Source organism: Lolium rigidum, chromosome 1 (genome assembly GCF_022539505.1).
Source record: "Lolium rigidum isolate FL_2022 chromosome 1, APGP_CSIRO_Lrig_0.1, whole genome shotgun sequence".
NCBI classification, from domain to species: Eukaryota; Viridiplantae; Streptophyta; class Magnoliopsida; order Poales; family Poaceae; genus Lolium; species Lolium rigidum.
This window is the reverse complement of record NC_061508.1, coordinates 6,386,148-6,402,331: the sequence shown is the minus strand read 5'-3', so window position 1 is coordinate 6,402,331 and position 16,184 is coordinate 6,386,148. Positions and strand designations below refer to the sequence as shown.

Below are 16,184 nucleotides of genomic sequence, written 5' to 3'. Positions count from 1 at the left end.
AGGTGTTACTAGCTATGTTACCATAATATCACACATCCCAAAGCAATATGAGTATACAATATATAATTAATGACATATTGCCCACTATAGAGATGACATATGTTAGTAGTAGACTAAGTTACTCTAAAAAAAAGTGGCATTAATTGTAAAGAAAATGTTTGGCGACGGCCGGCTCGGTTCGAGCAGCGGAGGACGCACACGCAACGCAGATGCACGTGAGGTGAGTCACACTTCCCAAAGGCCCAAACACCAAGCAAAACGGCCGAGGTCCATCGGCCCCTCCGCCTCCGCCGGCTCCGATCTGCCTCTCCCACCCACGCCGCAGCGCCCGCTCCATTCGCGGCGGCACGCGCCCGGCGAGGTGTACAGCCGGCCGCCGCAGCCATGCCCAGCTCGCCCAAGGTGTTCTCCTCCGCCGCCTCCCGCCGCTCCTCGCTCCGCCGCATCCTCGCCTCGCCGGCCTTCTCCGCCGCCTGCCTCCTCTTCGGCCTCGCCGGGTTCCTCGTCGCTGCGGTCTCCCTCACCCGGGCGCCCGCCCCCGACCCGGCGCGCGGCCGCTGCCCCGACTCCTCCCGCCCGCTCTCCGTCTCCGTCGCGTGGGACCGCCGCCCGGAGGATGCCGCGGGCGGCGGCACCGACCTCCCGGCGCACCTCGCCACCGGATCGCGCGGTAGGCACAAGGTCATGGCCTTCGTCGGGATCTTCACCGGGTTCGGCTCCGTCGGCCGCCGCCGCGCGCTCAGGCGGACGTGGCTCCCCGCGGATCGGCAGGGTCTCCTCCGGTTAGTTGTTGGTAACACAACTTCCTAGTTCGTGTAGTGTTGAACTGATGATAAGAGTTTGGTAGGCATTTCCGAGATCTAGCTATAGTTTAGTGTTGAACTGTTGACTTGGCTGTTTACCGGTTCACCTACAAATGTGGCGCTTAGTGATGAACTGATGATAAGAATTGGGGAGGCATTTCCGTTCGTCCATTTTATGCTATATAATTTACTATCGTGGATCCAAATCTTCATCCATTGGCATTTAATTTCCAGGCTCTTACATAAGTATTGCTGGTTAATTTTTTCATACATACACCCTGAGGACCATTCAGTTGTATCTTAATTTGCTCTTCCAGTTTGCTTCCTAGTTATTTTGCCTGGTGGCATCAGAACTGCTATTTTCTTCTGCCTATTTGTAGATTCGTAGACAGCACCCCAATGGGTTTGTGGCATATAGGCATGGTTTTAGTGGAATCATGCTACTATTCTAGAAGAAGTGATCGATCCTTGTGAATTGTAGAATTTGGCTTGCTACCACTGATAAGTAACATTCATTATTTTGTTTCTTGAGTTCAAAATTTAATGTGCATGGATTTGGGTTCTCTACTAAATGCATATGTACAAGAAATTGTACATTTGCAATCTAGTGATAAACCATCCGCAGATTTGTTGTAGCATGTAAGCGTCAACATTTTTTCCATTCCGTGTGGGTCCTTTTCCCTCACGACCTGAGGTTCTGATTTTGGTTTACTCCGGTGATGATGTTGCCTAAGTATTCTTGCAATGATTGTCTTTTTGGTTCGCTGTAATGCAGGTTGGAGGAAGCTACAGGTCTGGCATTCAGATTTGTGATCGGCAAAAGCAATGACATGTCTAAGATGGCAGCCCTTGAAAGAGAGGTTGAAGAATATGATGATTTTGTGCTTTTAGATCTTGAGGAGGAGTATAGCAGGCTTCCATACAAAACGTAAATAATATAACTCTTTTCATGTCGTTTTGCTATATATATCATATGGAACCTGATTTGATCTTATGTTTTAGGTTAGCTTACTTTAAGGCTGCCTATGCGTTGTTCGATTCTGATTTCTATGTTAAAGCTGATGATGACATTTACTTGAGACCAGGTGAGTAATAAATAATAAAATCCAAGATATATCCTCTTAATGGCTTTGACGCACATTTGTTTTTCTGCTAGCACTTCCGTCAACAAATTCTTTTCTGCAGATAGACTTTCCTTGCTTTTGGCTAAAGAGCGTCCACATCCACAAACATACATTGGATGCATGAAAAAGGGCCCTGTTTTTACTGATCCCAAATTGAAATGGTTAGTTTCTTTTCTTTCTTTTCCATGATGCTTTCTTAAGCAATACACATGGTAACATGCAAAATATATCGAAAGTAGCTAATACAGCAAAAAGACCTGATCTAGAAGTGAATTTTCTTTCTACAGCATAAAAATAATCCTGCAAACAGTCTTATTTTCTCACAAGTATTTGCGTTCCAGATTTGCGATAGAATGGTCACATCTTATTGTCTGGAACCACAATTATTGGCATTGTCTGATAAGCAAGGACTTCTGCCGGCAATGATCCTTGTTTCACCTATAACTGTCTCTCTGCATTGATTGTACCACTTCCTAGCAGAATTAGTGTGGTTCAATGGATTGGTCTAGCGGGCAACATTTGCTGTAAGGGCCTAAATTTGTCTTCTCTATGTTCAGTGCCGATAACCGATTTGGATTGGATCTACTACTTTGTTACCTGGATGGTTTTTCATAGTTAAGTTCTTAGCTACCCTAGATATGTGATGTCTGGAGCAAACAATTGTGTTTGAGAATTGGAAGGGAAATGCATTGCTTCGCATGGAATGAGTCTACTGATTTGCTTATAGGAGGAGATTAATGCACCTGCATCGTGAACCCTTGAAAACTAATTCTGGATATCAATTGTGTTGGAGTTGGTGTGGAATCAAAGAAAAATCATGTTCGATATCCTTTAATGGGCTATGCATGTTGTCAAATGCTGTTCGCTCCGATCCAATGTTTTGGTCAAATATTTCTAACTTTGACCACTAACTAATACATATTTTTTACGTCTTCTATATAAGATAATATCCCAGTGTAAAAAAGTAAGTACTGTCATGATGTTGCAAGTTTCTTATTTTTCATTGGCAGAAGTTAATGGTATTGCTTCTTCAAACGTTTAAGTTCGTTACTTTTACATGCATTAGTTTCAGAAAATAAAGCTTAGGCCATTTGTGGGTACAAATGTTATCACCTAACCAGTCATAGCAGGCCTAAGTGGTTTTGGAGAAAGTTTGATAATGGCCTCTATCTTCATTATTAAAGGGAAATTAAGTTGCTTGTTATTCCTCGGTAGTTATGGTATATGCTGTCTATCATGTGCATGTCTGTGCTAGCAACTTGGTTATGCATAAGTTTATATGTTACCTATGTTGACCAAAAAGATAGTAGATATTGTAAGTATGTGCATAAGTTTAGTGTACAGTGCAAAGAACTCCAGTCATCTCCAAAACTAGAAATATCCTTTGTATCTCTCATATATGTAGTTATGCATTGAAACTAGCTTACTTGAATTAGACTCAACCGAGATTGGCTAGCTTTCCCATTAAAGCTACATGTGCAATACAAGTAAATGGCCAAACGTGGATGAAATGAATCAACATATGTAATGAAGTGAATTGTGCCATGAGTTATTAAATCTGCATGTCTGTTACTAAGGGTGGCAATTTTGCAATTTGATATGATCATATCTCTAAACTTCCATATTTGTATCATTTGGATTGGAACTAGTAGCTCAGTTGGTTACTCCCTCTGTTCACTATCATAAGATGTTTTAGTTTTTTTTTAAATGCATGAATCTAGGCGCGTCCTAGTGTCTAGGCTCACTCATTTTGGTGAGTATCTACTCCACACTGAAATATCTAAAACATCTTATAATAGTGGATGGAGGGAGTATTAAAAGGTTCGGTTAGTTAGATTACTAACCTTGCAATATATTTGTGATCCCTGAAGTTACACAATTTTCTCCAATACTAGCTTGCGAAAGTTGTGGTAGCCTAAATCCATACGGGGATTGTTTACCAGGCCCGGGCTTACAGGTGTGCGGCCCGCACAGGGCCCAAATATTTTAGGGCCCAAAATTTTCTACTTTGCCTTATATATTTTGAACTTTACTTCACAAACAGAAAAGCAATTCAGCCTAGTTGGAATTTGCGCGCGAGCGTTTCATTAGGTTACCTGAAGGATTCTAGATCGAATCCTGTTTTCTGCTTCAGCTTGTTTCCTTTATTTTCTCTATTCTTTTTCTACTCCGGCTGATGGCTTTGATGAGAATTGAGTACTTCCGCTGATGGATATGTGCATTTAATGAGCATTGAATACAACTCAGAGAAACCATCACGAAGTTGTTCTATAGAAATCCATGTACATTTATTTGTTAAGATAGCTTTACATCGGAAACCATAAATGTAGACCGAGCTACATGTTTCCTCTAGTGTATCAAAAGTAGTTTTTCGTTCGGATCGCTAGTGTGGCCGGTTTTTAAAATCATATGTTTCCTTTTTAAGTACGATTTTACCACATGTTCAGAATCTACAAGCATGGAGAGTAGTTATTTAGTTTAAACATCCATCTAAGACATATAGAGCATAAATTACAATTGTTCAGTAGTTATATATATTTTTCTAGTTAGATAGTGCCTCATTTTTTTGAGATTCGATAGGGCCTATTTTGAAATGTCGCACAGGGCCCTCAATTTTGCCGGCTCGACCCTGTTGTTTACTAAGATATATCTAATACGACATCAGTACATGGGGAGCCCCTTTGATCAGGATTTAGAATTATGAGGCCAGATGTCGTTGGAAAATGTGCGGTTATGGTTGTGTTTGACTGCAGAACAATTGAATTGTATCTAGAAAAAGAACCTGCTTTGTATTTTTCTTGAAAAAGCAGGGAGTGCCCCTGGCCTCTGCATCAATTGATGCACACAGCCATAAAGAACCTGCTGTGTGGCATCCAAAAACAATGTCACGAGATTGAACTACTGGTCGGACATATGGGTAATGAGTAAGAAAAAGACCGAATAGCAAGTCAATGGACCTAATGATATTGCAATGCAAACATATAAAGATGGCAGAACTAACTTGCTAGTTTATGTAACTACTACCTCGGGTCTGTTTTAATTGACGCGGACGTGAACTAGTTAGATGCATGTTCTGAACTAAAGCTCGCGTCGATTAAATGCGTCCGGAGGGAGTAGTCGATAAATTGGAACATTAAAGACCTAACAAATAAGATTGCACATTTAGGGATTTAAACAGCATAAGGCGTACACATTTAGGTACCTAGAGCGTAATTCATTCCATAGGTTGTTCATAATAGCTAATACTCCAGGTGTGAGATCATACTGTGTAGCAAATTAGTGCCTGCTTATTCTGTTTGATCTTGCTCATTGAATGAATGCAGGTATGAGCCACAGTCCTTCCTACTTGGATCAGAATACTTCCTTCATGCATATGGGCCTATATATGCTTTATCAGCTGATGTGGTGGCAAGCTTGGTTGCCTTGAGAAATAACAGGTATTCTTCTGGTTCACCTTCTCGTAGTGAAACTAGCAATCTCAAACTTGCTATCTTACGCAAGCTTTTGTAATTGTACTAGCTAATATCTATCATGCTTCGTTTGGATGTTTGCATTGGCGGGGTAGACATTGTATTGGGTTGAATATTCAATATCCAGGATATTGATAAAGAAAGTGAATGCTAATGTTTCTGTTTGGATGTGTTAGATATTCGGAACACAGAATAGATATTGAAGTTAAATGCCAAATGTTGTTTGGATGGTAAAAGTGATGAATTGCATTTCTACAACACTTTGATCATTACACTGTTATGTACTGTAAAAAATGCATGCAACAGCCGCACTATTTTTTACTTGCGACTCAAACAGTGCCCCACACGAACACACAGACATGTCCAGTTCGGCTATTTTTAAGTACTCATTTTGATCTATTTATCATACTACTAAATGGTAGGAGTACCAATTAATCGGAAGATATAGTTTAAAAGAATTTGATCCGAGTACTAAACCTGTCTACGAGTACTTAAAATGTCCACGAGTTACACAGGGTACTGAACGGCTAAACCTGTCCACGAGTTCAGAAGAACAAGAGGAGCGGAAAAGATGCTGTCTGTTGTTGCTCCGGCTGCTTATTGGTCGTCAGGAGGTCGTCCGCTCTTCACCTGCTGGTGCTCTGGCTGCTTCTTTGTCGATGGGAGGCCAGGAAGCCAGAGGAGGGGATGAAGGTGCGCTGGCCGCTGGAGCTCCATCCAATCAATCCCGTACTTGCTCTGAACCAAGAGAGATGACAGGGAAGAGAGAGACAGCCGGAGAAGAGGAGGCCGGGAAGGAGAACGGGAGGGAGGTCGACGGAGCCGCGCCCAACTGGAGAAGGACAGGGGGAGACTTACCTGCGCCGCCGCCACTTAGGTCGCCCATGCGCGAGGTACTCGAGCGAACCGAATACATCGAGATGTCTAGCCTAACCCCTCGACATTAGGTGTCCCCGTTTTTTGCGTTCAGCCCTCCAACTAGATATTGAGCGAGAATACCCGGGCCGAATGTCTAGACCCGCCAAACAGCTGGAATCGTGGTATTCGGGGCTGAAACCACCTGAATGTCCAATACCTAGCCCCAAATCAAACATCCACACGAACCATTGTGTCTAATGGTATCTCCAAAAAGGGTAGCTATGTACCATGAGAAGATGAACTATTGGAAAATTACATTGAAATGTGACACTGACTAGTGGGCCCTGGGCCCATATGTTAGTGACGGATGAATAGTATTTCCAACTTGAATGATCTTTGGATGGTACAAAGCAATTGACCCCTAGTCGTGAAGTGCGTTGCTACATGGCAGTGCTTTGAATGTCAAAATGTTAACAAGTCTTGGTATTCTTGCTACAGGCCAAAATAATTTGAAATCAATTGGTGTTGGTCAATTCCCTCACGCCGATAGCATGGTCCAAATCGTGAGACTTATATCATACATGGATAAGGCTTATGGTCATGTCTCTTTCATCTATTAGTAAATGACTAAATGATGTGGCTAGGCAAACTTCTGCCTTACTGTGTCTGGTCTAGGTAGAGCTCTGGGAAAGAGTAGGAATCGGTCAGTTCATGTTAAGGGTCAGTATCCCTTGAGCCTGTTGTAGGCTACAGTGGTAGCAAAGGAAACTGGCAGCCTCTGGCACAGAAAATGCAGAAATGTTGTGAACACCGGTTTTGCACATAGGAACATATGAAATTTCCACCATTGCTGAAGCTCAAATCGAGCCATACATCTCTTTTTAAGAAGATTCTTGCCTATGTTTGTGCAGCTTCCGAATGTTCAACAACGAGGATGTTACTATTGGATCCTGGATGCTTGCTATGAATGTCAACCACGAGAACACACATGCTCTCTGTGAACCTGAGTGTACACCATCGTCAATTGCTGTTTGGGATATTCCAAAATGTTCAGGTTAGTTTCTAACTTTGGGTGGTTTTTTATTCAGGCAAAAGTTGATTCTGAAATGAGGGGTTTCCACGTTCATATGTATTATTGCGCCTATACCACCAATTGGTAACATTGATAGTGTCACCTTATACATTTTACTTTGATCTACTGCAACATTATGAAGCCCAAACGTTAGTAATAATTAGCAATGAACAAAAACAAATATTTTTAAGAGTAACTTTTAGTGAAAAAATCATAAGAGTGAAAGGTGTAAAGGTTGTGTAGGGTATAAAAACTCCTAAAACTGCAAACGGAGGCCGAGCTACACGTAGCCCTTATTTTTCTAAAATTCGAAAATCATAGTTTTAAGTTTTTAAAAAATCTGAAAAAAAATCCTGGATGTAGACAATGATGAAATCTACAAACATGCAAAATCTCAATGTGAAATTCTTTGTATTGTAGTAGATTACACAAAAATGAAAAAATATGACAGGTTTTATAGTTTTAAAATGTGCACTATTCACTATTCTCAGATCCACACATTTTGACAATAAAGAGCTACATGTAGCTCGGCCTCCATTTGTCCACTCTCAGCTCCGAAAGACTATGATCTTTTATTTTCAAAGCTCATGAATGCTAACAGGATTCTATCTGTCACCCAGGGCTATGCCACCCAGAGGTCAAGATGCTAGAGCTTCACCGGAGAAAAGAATGCACGGGTGGCCCAGCTGAGGTAGCTGAATCTGATGACGAATGACTTTCAATCTGGACACGGAACTGCGGACCATGCGACATGATGACACACACAACGGTTGACCCCAATAGATTCTTGCAGTGCGAGCTCATTTGATTCGATCACCAGGTGCAATCATTGCCACTTTGGCGGTAATACTACAGCTGAGGAATCCTCTACAGTTGCGATCCAGGCGCCATATAGGGCTGCCCTATACTCCAATTCTTGCCAGTTGCCGCATTCTTGTCTGCTTTTAACCACAACTGCATTATTGCCGGTCGTCCAGAAGGCGAGGAAGTTTTGTTGTATAGATAGAAAATGCATTACAAAGTACAGCTCACCATACAATTTGCTTTCGGCGAAGATGGTATAAATCAGCTCGCTTTTTTTCTGAATGTCTGGGTTTCTCAGTTGAGCCTTTTGCTGCGATACAGTTCTCCAGCTTCGTGCACCTGTTATACCATCGCCATCTATCGAGATAAGGTAGCATTGAATAGGAGGGATCTTTCCGCTTCTGAATAGGAAAGTTCCTCCTACTCCCAAAGGATGATGGGTCTTGTAGCTGTCTGGATCTTGTTAGCCGAAGAACAGCTAAGTCCACTTGCAGATGTATTTACTTCTCCCTTGTAGTTAAGATGTGGCAGTTGAGATTCGGACGTCAAAACGACCACATCAGTCACTGTTCGAACGGGCTGTCTATCTGTCCGTAGGATCATATCCTCTCCAAACAAATCTAGCATGGTTCACCCATCGATCTTGTTTAGATCAAAAACCTATTTTGCCATGTTACAGCATTTTTTGACCTCAATAGATAACCGAGACTTGTGCAAGGCTCTACAGACGGGATTTGAAGCGGGCCGGCACCCTATGCCACGTCAGTTTTTGTACGTGTGACCCTGGTAGCTACACAACCCAATCCTGCAACTATTTTCCTTAATTCCCCCCTCCCGTCCGCCCCTCCATTCCCCTGCCTACCACTCTAGATCACGACTAGAGCATGCCCTCTCCCACCACCGACCATTTCGGCATGCCTTCAAAAAAGAAGGCGACGGCGCTGGCGAAGCCTCGCAAGGCCCCGTTGAAGGGGAAGCCGGCGACGCTGGTAAAGCCTCGCAAGGCCCAGTTGAAGGAGAAGCTGACGACCATGATGGAGGGCGAGTCGACCAACGAGCATAGTGTCGGATCTTGACGACATACTTCAAGAGGCGCCACAAGGCCAGCGAGACCAATCAGGCCACGTCGGAGGTGGCGGCGTTGGCGGAGCAGGTCTTCCCCCACCCCGGACGATGTACAATCCAAAGGCACGAGTGAATAATGCGCCGTTACCGGTCGTGGTCGTGGGAGCCAACAAGCCGTCCGCTTTTCAAGGATCAAATCTCGTCATCGCCGTCATTCTTCAAGGAGCCGCCACCGGTGATCGACAAGCCGGGTGCGATGGATGTGCCCGCACCGTTCACACCGTTTACTCGACCTATTTGGCTATGAAACCTAAGTTGTTTCGGTAGCCAGACTATGATGACGATTTGGTGGCCGGATGTGTTGGCTGAACTTAGATTTGTACTACCTCCATCCCAAAGCTTAAGGCTTATTTTTTTTTGAAAAGTCAAAGCAAATAAAGCTTGACCAAACATTTAGAAGAATATATCAACAAATATAATATATTTTAGATACCACGCAAAAATATGTTTCATTATCTATCTAATAATATTGATTTTATATTTTACATGTTAATGATTTTTGGTAAAAACTTAGTCAAACTTGACATAATTTGACTTTCTAAAAATAATATAAGACTTAAACTTTGGGATGGAGGTAGTATTATCTATTCGAAAAACTTAGTTTCAGTTTCTAGCCATATTTGTGAGTATTAATTTATATCGGGCCGAAGTTTCTACTGAGGCTAGCCTATCTATTGGAATCGTCCCGTGTGGGGGGAGTCCCTCCCTATACTACTAGCAGTAGGGATGTTGTGCCGGCGCTCTCAGTAGCCCCGTGCCAGCGCCAACTTAGCAGACGCGTTTGACGGAAATGAATCCGAGTTGTTGAGTTAGCCTGGCCTGGCCGTTTGGCTGGGTCCGTTTTGTCCGTCGTTGTCACGGGAAGGCTCTGCTCTCACGGTCACGGGGTGACCAGAGTGACTGGAAGAGATGACCATGAGCGCGAGATTTGTGCATCGTCTTTTTCGAAAGTCTCCGACCACACATGACCCAGCAGGGCAGAAGATCCAAAGCCATAGTTGCCAACTGCCATGGCAGAAAGCTCATGTATTTTATCATTCATTTTTGCCTTAAAAACCTTTTTTACTTTTGAATGGAAGGAACGAAGCAATTGCTCTCAGGATACAAGTGGTAACAAGAGTATATATTATTGGAAAGCTGCCATGATCTTTTCCTCTCTTGGGCAACCCGTTTCTTTCCCCTTTTCACCATTACACAGAGACAGATCGAGAGCACCATTTTGCTTTGCGAGGTTAATAACTTACCCCCCACAGTACATACCAGATGGAACATTAATCTTATGATGATCCAGCCGAATGAATAATAGTTGATGTTGAAGAGGCCCTAGCTATAGCAAGGGCTAGCTGTGGAGGATGGCCGGGTGGCAGAAGGCGCCGTTGAGCCAGCCGTCGGTGATCTGCTTGTAGGCGGCCTCGGTGAGGTGGATGCCGTCCCAGCTGAGGTGCGACGCCGGGCTGGCGCAGGCGGAGGCGCCGGACATCCCGCACCGCGCCGCGTTGGCGTAGTTGTACTTGCCGCCGCCCGACCCGCAGCACGCCTCGAACACCGAGCTGAAACCTGAAGCACGTCGAGAACACAATCAGCATTAGAGATGGGCGGCCGTGCTGGTTTCTTGCTTCTACACGACGATGCGGCGAAGATTCGTAAGATGGTATGGTAGCTCGTGTTGGAGAACGTGCGGGCATATGCTGCATGCATGTGTTTGGTTGGGGAGCACTGGCTGCAAGTGTGCAGATTAACAGGAAACAAAAAAGTATATATTCTACCAAATATGCGGATCTACCATTAATTATCTCCCCATAATTGGATGCCCGTAGCCGCGTCGACCGTGTGACCCATGTCGGGTGGCGATCTTGATTTTTCTATGCGCCGGCCGCCGCATGCAGGAGCATGACAGGAACACGAGCCGACCACGTTGAGCCCCCAACGGGAGGAATCCGTCCGACAGCAGCAGCAGAAGCGAGCAGCGATCGTGCACGAGCTATAATAATCACGGATCGAACAATCCGACGATGTATTTACTCGAAGCACGTTGCCTGTCCCGTGCTAGCACTGCCAAAGACTGCTCCGCGCCGACGGGGAGGGGTCCAAACTCGAGAGTCCAGAGCGGGTCACGGCAAGTTTGAAATCTAGCTAGCGACAGACCCACAGTACCCGCCACCAGGCGCCATGCGTTTGTGTGTGTGGGGCTGGGAACCGAGATCGAGAACGTACCGTATTTGCTTGGGCTCCTGACCATGTCGAGCACGCCGGAGTAGAAGTCGGCGTACATGATGCGGGCGGACTTGTACTTGGCCTGCAGCGACGAGATCTTGGTCTGCAGCTGGTTGTTGTGGTTGGTGGAGAGGTCGTTGAACTTCTTGAGGCAGCCGAGCGAGTCGTAGTCGGCGGCGCTGGAGGTGCCGTAGATGGTGAGGTAGATGGGGAAGCAGCCGATGGGGAGCACCCCCGGCACCACGATGTCCGTCGCCCCCAGCGCGATCAGCTTCTCCACGCCGTCGCCGATGGTGCTGATGATCTGCGGCGTGTACGTGCTCGCCTGGTCCGTGTTGTAGTTGCCGAACAGCATCGCGTTGTAGTCGTTGCCCCCGAACTCGCCGAAGATGAACAGCGACTTCGCCAGGTAGCTCTTGCAGCCTGCAGCAGATGGAGCAGCTTGGTCAGTCGCCGTGAAAAGTGAAGTCTTTTTTGGTGGGGGGCAGCGGCAACGGCTAGATGCTTTGAAGAAAGGAAAAAGAAGGGAAGCGCTTACTGCTGCCGCAGACGGCGGAGGTGATCTGCTGGAACCACTGGATTTGGAAGCTGATGGGCCCGTTGTTCCAGATCTTGTCCGACAGCCCCAGCGACCGGAAGAAGGGCGCGTCCATGGCGGTGGCGCCGGTGATGGCCATGTTGGCGCCCTTCTTGAAGTCGGCGCTGGTGGACTTGGAGGGGGGCAGGAACGGGAGGCCGAACTGGTTGCTCAGGAAGTCCACGATCACGCGCCCGTCGCTGCAGCGGCAGGTCGGCTTGCCGAAGTAGGTCTCGCCGTAGGGAGGCTGCGTGAAGGTGATCGCCGACGGGCGGCCGTTCGTGCACAGGTTGCCCGTGTCAGTGATCGAGTCGCCGAAGCTGTACACCGCATTGTACTTCTGCGCCGACGCCGCCGTCGCCAGGAGCAGCGACGCGCACAGCGCCGCCAGCAGCAGCGGCTGCTGATTCTTCGTCAGCGACGGCGGCGCCATCACCGCGCGCGGCGAGAAAGCTACTGCTACCGTGAGGGAAAGTGGAGAGGAAGAGGATCAATGGCGCCTCTGCACAGGTCAGCAGGGCAGAGAGAGCAGAGCAGAGCACTTTGAATGAATGAATGGATTGAACCAGGGGCTGCGCGTTTTATAGGCCCCGCGCGCGAGGCTCCGACTCGTCAATGCCTTTTCCAGCTCGACGATCCGGATGGGCCCTCACGCGCATACGCACCTAGATTTTTCAGATATACTATGGGTAGGCGTTTATACATGCCCACGTAGATGGCAACCACCGTCGCTGCTACACTCTAAGAGCATCTCTAGTGGATGGTGTATATGGTCGTCCAACACAAGTATAGACGATGTGAGGCAAAAAAGGCTCTCCAGCGACTCGTCTAAACGGAGGTCTAAATTTAGACGACCACCCAAAACTGCTACCCATCGTCCAAACCTGGACGACCGAGCCACGACGTCGAAACACCAACCGCTCGCGCTAGTGCTACCTCCCGCCCCCGTCCGGAATCCTTGGAGAGGCACCACTCCCGCGAGCTCGCCGGCGCGCCTGCCCGCCGTCACGAGGTATGCCCTGTCCCTTGCTCAAATGACTGAGAGATGGTGAGGATAGCTCGCCGGCGCGCCTACCCGCCGTCACGTGGTCAGGACGAGATCGATCTGGCCGCCGCCGCGGCCTTTGTCGCCGGATTCGTTTGATCTAGCCGCCACCACGACCTTTTGTCGCCGGATTCGTTTGACCTGGCCGCCGATGCGGCCTTTGTCGCCGGATTCGTTCGATCTAGGCAGAGGAGAGAGCGCAGGGGGAGGCAGGGCAGCACTTCTGGGAAGGGGATGTGTGTTGCTAGGTGGAACGGAGGCAGCAGATGCCCACGAGATGGTGCTAGAGCATAGAGAAGGCACGCTGCTACTCGCTTGTTTCACGTGTGCTACTGCTAATTGTTGGTCATAGTATTTCCCTTCCAATCGATTTGGTTTAATATAGCTGCAGAAGTTTTGAAGCTTTGTGGTGGGCATATACAGATATACTGCTGTTTGGTATACTGAAATTGAAATTGAAATTTGCTGCTGTTTGTAGATACTGCTGGTACTGCTTTGTTTGTACTGATTTTTGACTTGTTGTTTATTTAACATATAGATGGACAAGTCACAGTTGAGCAACTCACAGATGGACCTCTCAAATGAGATCAACTCACAAATGGACAACTCGTCATTTCTGGACATGTTGAATGTAGGTGGTGACACACATTGGGGTGGTACACCAGATAGTAGCCCAATCGGGGAACAAGCGACGATGCCAACTCAAAATATTCGTACATCTGCAAAACCAAACTCGAGAAAAGGAACCTCAACAAAAGGGAAAAATTGGTCAAGTGTTGAGGACAAGGTGTTGAGGGAAAAATCGGATGAAGATGACGACGAATTCATAAGCATATCTAAAGAGGAAATGTTTCCACTCATTGTGTTGTGTGAGAGAGAACAAAGGAATCTGGAAGAGAGATGAGTGAAGGCACAACCAAGAATGATGGATGAGAGGTGGGAGGGGTGGTATATGTAGAACTGAAAACTAGCCGTTGGAAAACTAGCCGTTGGAAAACTAGCCGTTGAAAATATAGCCATTTGAAATATTGAGTGATGGTTATAAGATATTATTAAAATATAGGAGAGAGATTATAGACCTTCTAAATATAGACCATCCACTGAAAAACTGGGAATGTCTAAAAGAGAATCTTTTTAGACCATTGTCTATATGAACATATAGACAACCAAATATAGACCATCCACTAGAGATGCTCTAACACTGCGTGTGGCCGTGTGGGCTGTATAGCTTATAACGTTACCTTCTAACCGATAGGAATTTCTTGTTACGCACCGGTTGTCTGACTTGCTGGTTGTTGCAGACAATGATATGTCACAAGTAATGTCGGATACAACTATTGCAGATGGATGATGTAACCATCATTGCTAGATAATAAAGCACGTTCGAAGTTTTTTTTTTCATAAAAAAGTATGCTGCTATCTGTTGGGGGATAACCCCCGGTATGCCAAAGGCATGTCAAACCGGATGGTTTGAGCCATCGAGATACCGGTTTAATGTTCTTACCGGAAGCCTGGTAGGAATTTGGGAAAGCAAAGCTAGGCCGGTATCCCCAAGGGGTATGCCGGAACCCGGTAAAGAAGATACCGGAAAGGAGAGCCTGTCGGCAGGACTGGTCAAAGATTCTCTCCAGAGCTAGAAGACAAAGATGAGCTAAGCAAAGTAACTTTAGACGAAGGGCTGACGATAAAGAGAAGGGTGACGGTCAAAGAAGCCGGAGGACGTCAGCGTCTCTGATTAAATAGGGCTCCGGTGTCTTCTATGATTAAAGTAGCTTTGTAAAGTAGTTTGTCTAGTCAAAGATGCCATTAGGGTTTCTTGCCCTGTAAGCCACCTCTCCCCTATATAAGGAGAGGGGGCAGCCCTTCTTACACACACACGCGCAAGAACGCAGAATAGTTTGTACTGAGAAACTTGTAACCTGTTTGGATCAATAAAGATGATGATCTAGAGCGAGTTCTTCCTTATGTCTTTCTTCTTCAACCTCTAGCCTTGGCTAAGTTCTTGAGGAAACCATCCGGAAGTTCATCCCATCTAATCACAAACCCCCCCCGAATCCTCTTGCGTCCATTCGGCCCCAACTTAAGCCATCCTATGGCATCTGTCTGTTCACCACGACGACAGTTGGCGCCCACCGTGGGGCATGAAGTGGCGCTTGATGGAGTTCACATTCGGGCGGGCGTCCTCGAGATCTCCGGCGAGCGTACGGTGTCCGCGTTGGTGCAGCGCATCTACGCCATGGACTTCATCAACGACAACGCGGGCTGCTTCGCCAACGGCGGCGTCTTCCCAAGAACGGCCGCATCATCGAGTTTGGCAGCCCACCGCGTCTACTTCGGCACCGTCCTCGTGCGCCGGCGCCTCTCGCCGGTGCTGGTGGCACCGGACCCGCCAAGATGGCTTTGTGCTAGCCGCGCCGCCGGCAGCGTCGAGGTAATGATGACCGGTGTGGCTGGTGCAGGAAAGGAGGTTGCGGCCGAAGGTGCTGGTCGCGCGTTTTCGACCCGTGCGGCTAAGCCACCGCTGGAGCGCGACGCAGGCGCAGCGGGAGCATCATCCGCGCCACCAGAGACACCGCTCCAGGCGGCGATGAACTTCCTCGCCACCCCCATCGCACAGAACGTCGATCCGGCAGTGGCTCAGGCGGAGCTGGAGGCGCAGCGCCAGAAGGTGCTCGAGAGCGGCAAGGATATCATCCGGGCGCAGCGCGAGCTGAACCTAACCCTACGTGAGTACAACGCTGCCCATGGCTTTGCTTCTGTTAGCGCGCATGCTGCTAGGATGCCGGAAAACCGGCTAAAGGCTCGCAATCTAGATCAGGATTTGCGTAAGGAAATTCTTACCGGCAAGAGTACCTCTGCATCTGTTAGCATTGTAGAGAAACCTAAGTACAGCAGTCCGGATAAAACCATAAAAGCTGCTAAGGCTGCAGTAGATTTGTGTGACTCGCTTACCGGAGAGGCTCTGGCGAAACAACAAGAGCGTGTCAGAGAGCTGCTAGATACTGTAGAGCGAGCGAACGCCGAGCGGCTGGCTAAGCTGAACAAGGCTATAGCCTCGAAATCCGCGCGTTCAACAAAGAATGCCGAAGCAA

The 16,184-nt window shown here is 47.0% G+C and overlaps 2 protein-coding genes across 2 annotated transcripts; one reads left to right on the top strand and one right to left on the bottom strand.

The window, feature by feature from the left end:
• Window positions 1–384: 384 nt before the first annotated feature.
• On the top strand, window positions 385–8,413 carry LOC124684852 (probable beta-1,3-galactosyltransferase 14). Its single transcript, XM_047219104.1, has 7 exons — window positions 385–782; window positions 1,579–1,731; window positions 1,806–1,888; window positions 1,989–2,088; window positions 5,251–5,364; window positions 7,167–7,309; window positions 7,948–8,413. The coding sequence occupies exons 1-7, from the start codon at window positions 385–387 to the stop codon at window positions 8,040–8,042; spliced, it is 1,086 nt and encodes a 361-aa protein (XP_047075060.1). The 3' UTR covers window positions 8,043–8,413.
• A 1,945-nt stretch (window positions 8,414–10,358) lies between these two features.
• Window positions 10,359–12,599, bottom strand: LOC124684851 (GDSL esterase/lipase At5g45910-like). Its single transcript, XM_047219103.1, has 3 exons — window positions 12,009–12,599; window positions 11,471–11,893; window positions 10,359–10,813 (listed from the first exon to the last, which is right to left on the bottom strand). The coding sequence occupies exons 1-3, from the start codon at window positions 12,478–12,480 to the stop codon at window positions 10,596–10,598; spliced, it is 1,113 nt and encodes a 370-aa protein (XP_047075059.1). The 5' UTR covers window positions 12,481–12,599; the 3' UTR covers window positions 10,359–10,595.
• Between the last annotated feature and the right edge of the window lie 3,585 nt (window positions 12,600–16,184).

Bases quoted from the DNA above. Each gene is read 5' to 3' on its own strand.
- LOC124684851 (XM_047219103.1), bottom strand. From the start codon at position 12,480: ATGGCGCCGCCGTCGCTGACGAAGAATCAGCAGCCGCTGCTGCTGGCG. The intron at 11,894-12,008 runs GTAAGCGCTTCC...CATCTGCTGCAG, and splicing joins CTCCGCCGTCTGCGGCAGCA to GCTGCAAGAGCTACCTGGCG. The intron at 10,814-11,470 runs GTACGTTCTCGA...GACGTGCTTCAG, and splicing joins CAGGAGCCCAAGCAAATACG to GTTTCAGCTCGGTGTTCGAG.
- LOC124684852 (XM_047219104.1), top strand. From the start codon at position 385: ATGCCCAGCTCGCCCAAGGTGTTCTCCTCCGCCGCCTCCCGCCGCTCC. The intron at 783-1,578 runs GTTAGTTGTTGG...GCTGTAATGCAG, and splicing joins GATCGGCAGGGTCTCCTCCG to GTTGGAGGAAGCTACAGGTC. The intron at 2,089-5,250 runs GTTAGTTTCTTT...GAATGAATGCAG, and splicing joins ACTGATCCCAAATTGAAATG to GTATGAGCCACAGTCCTTCC.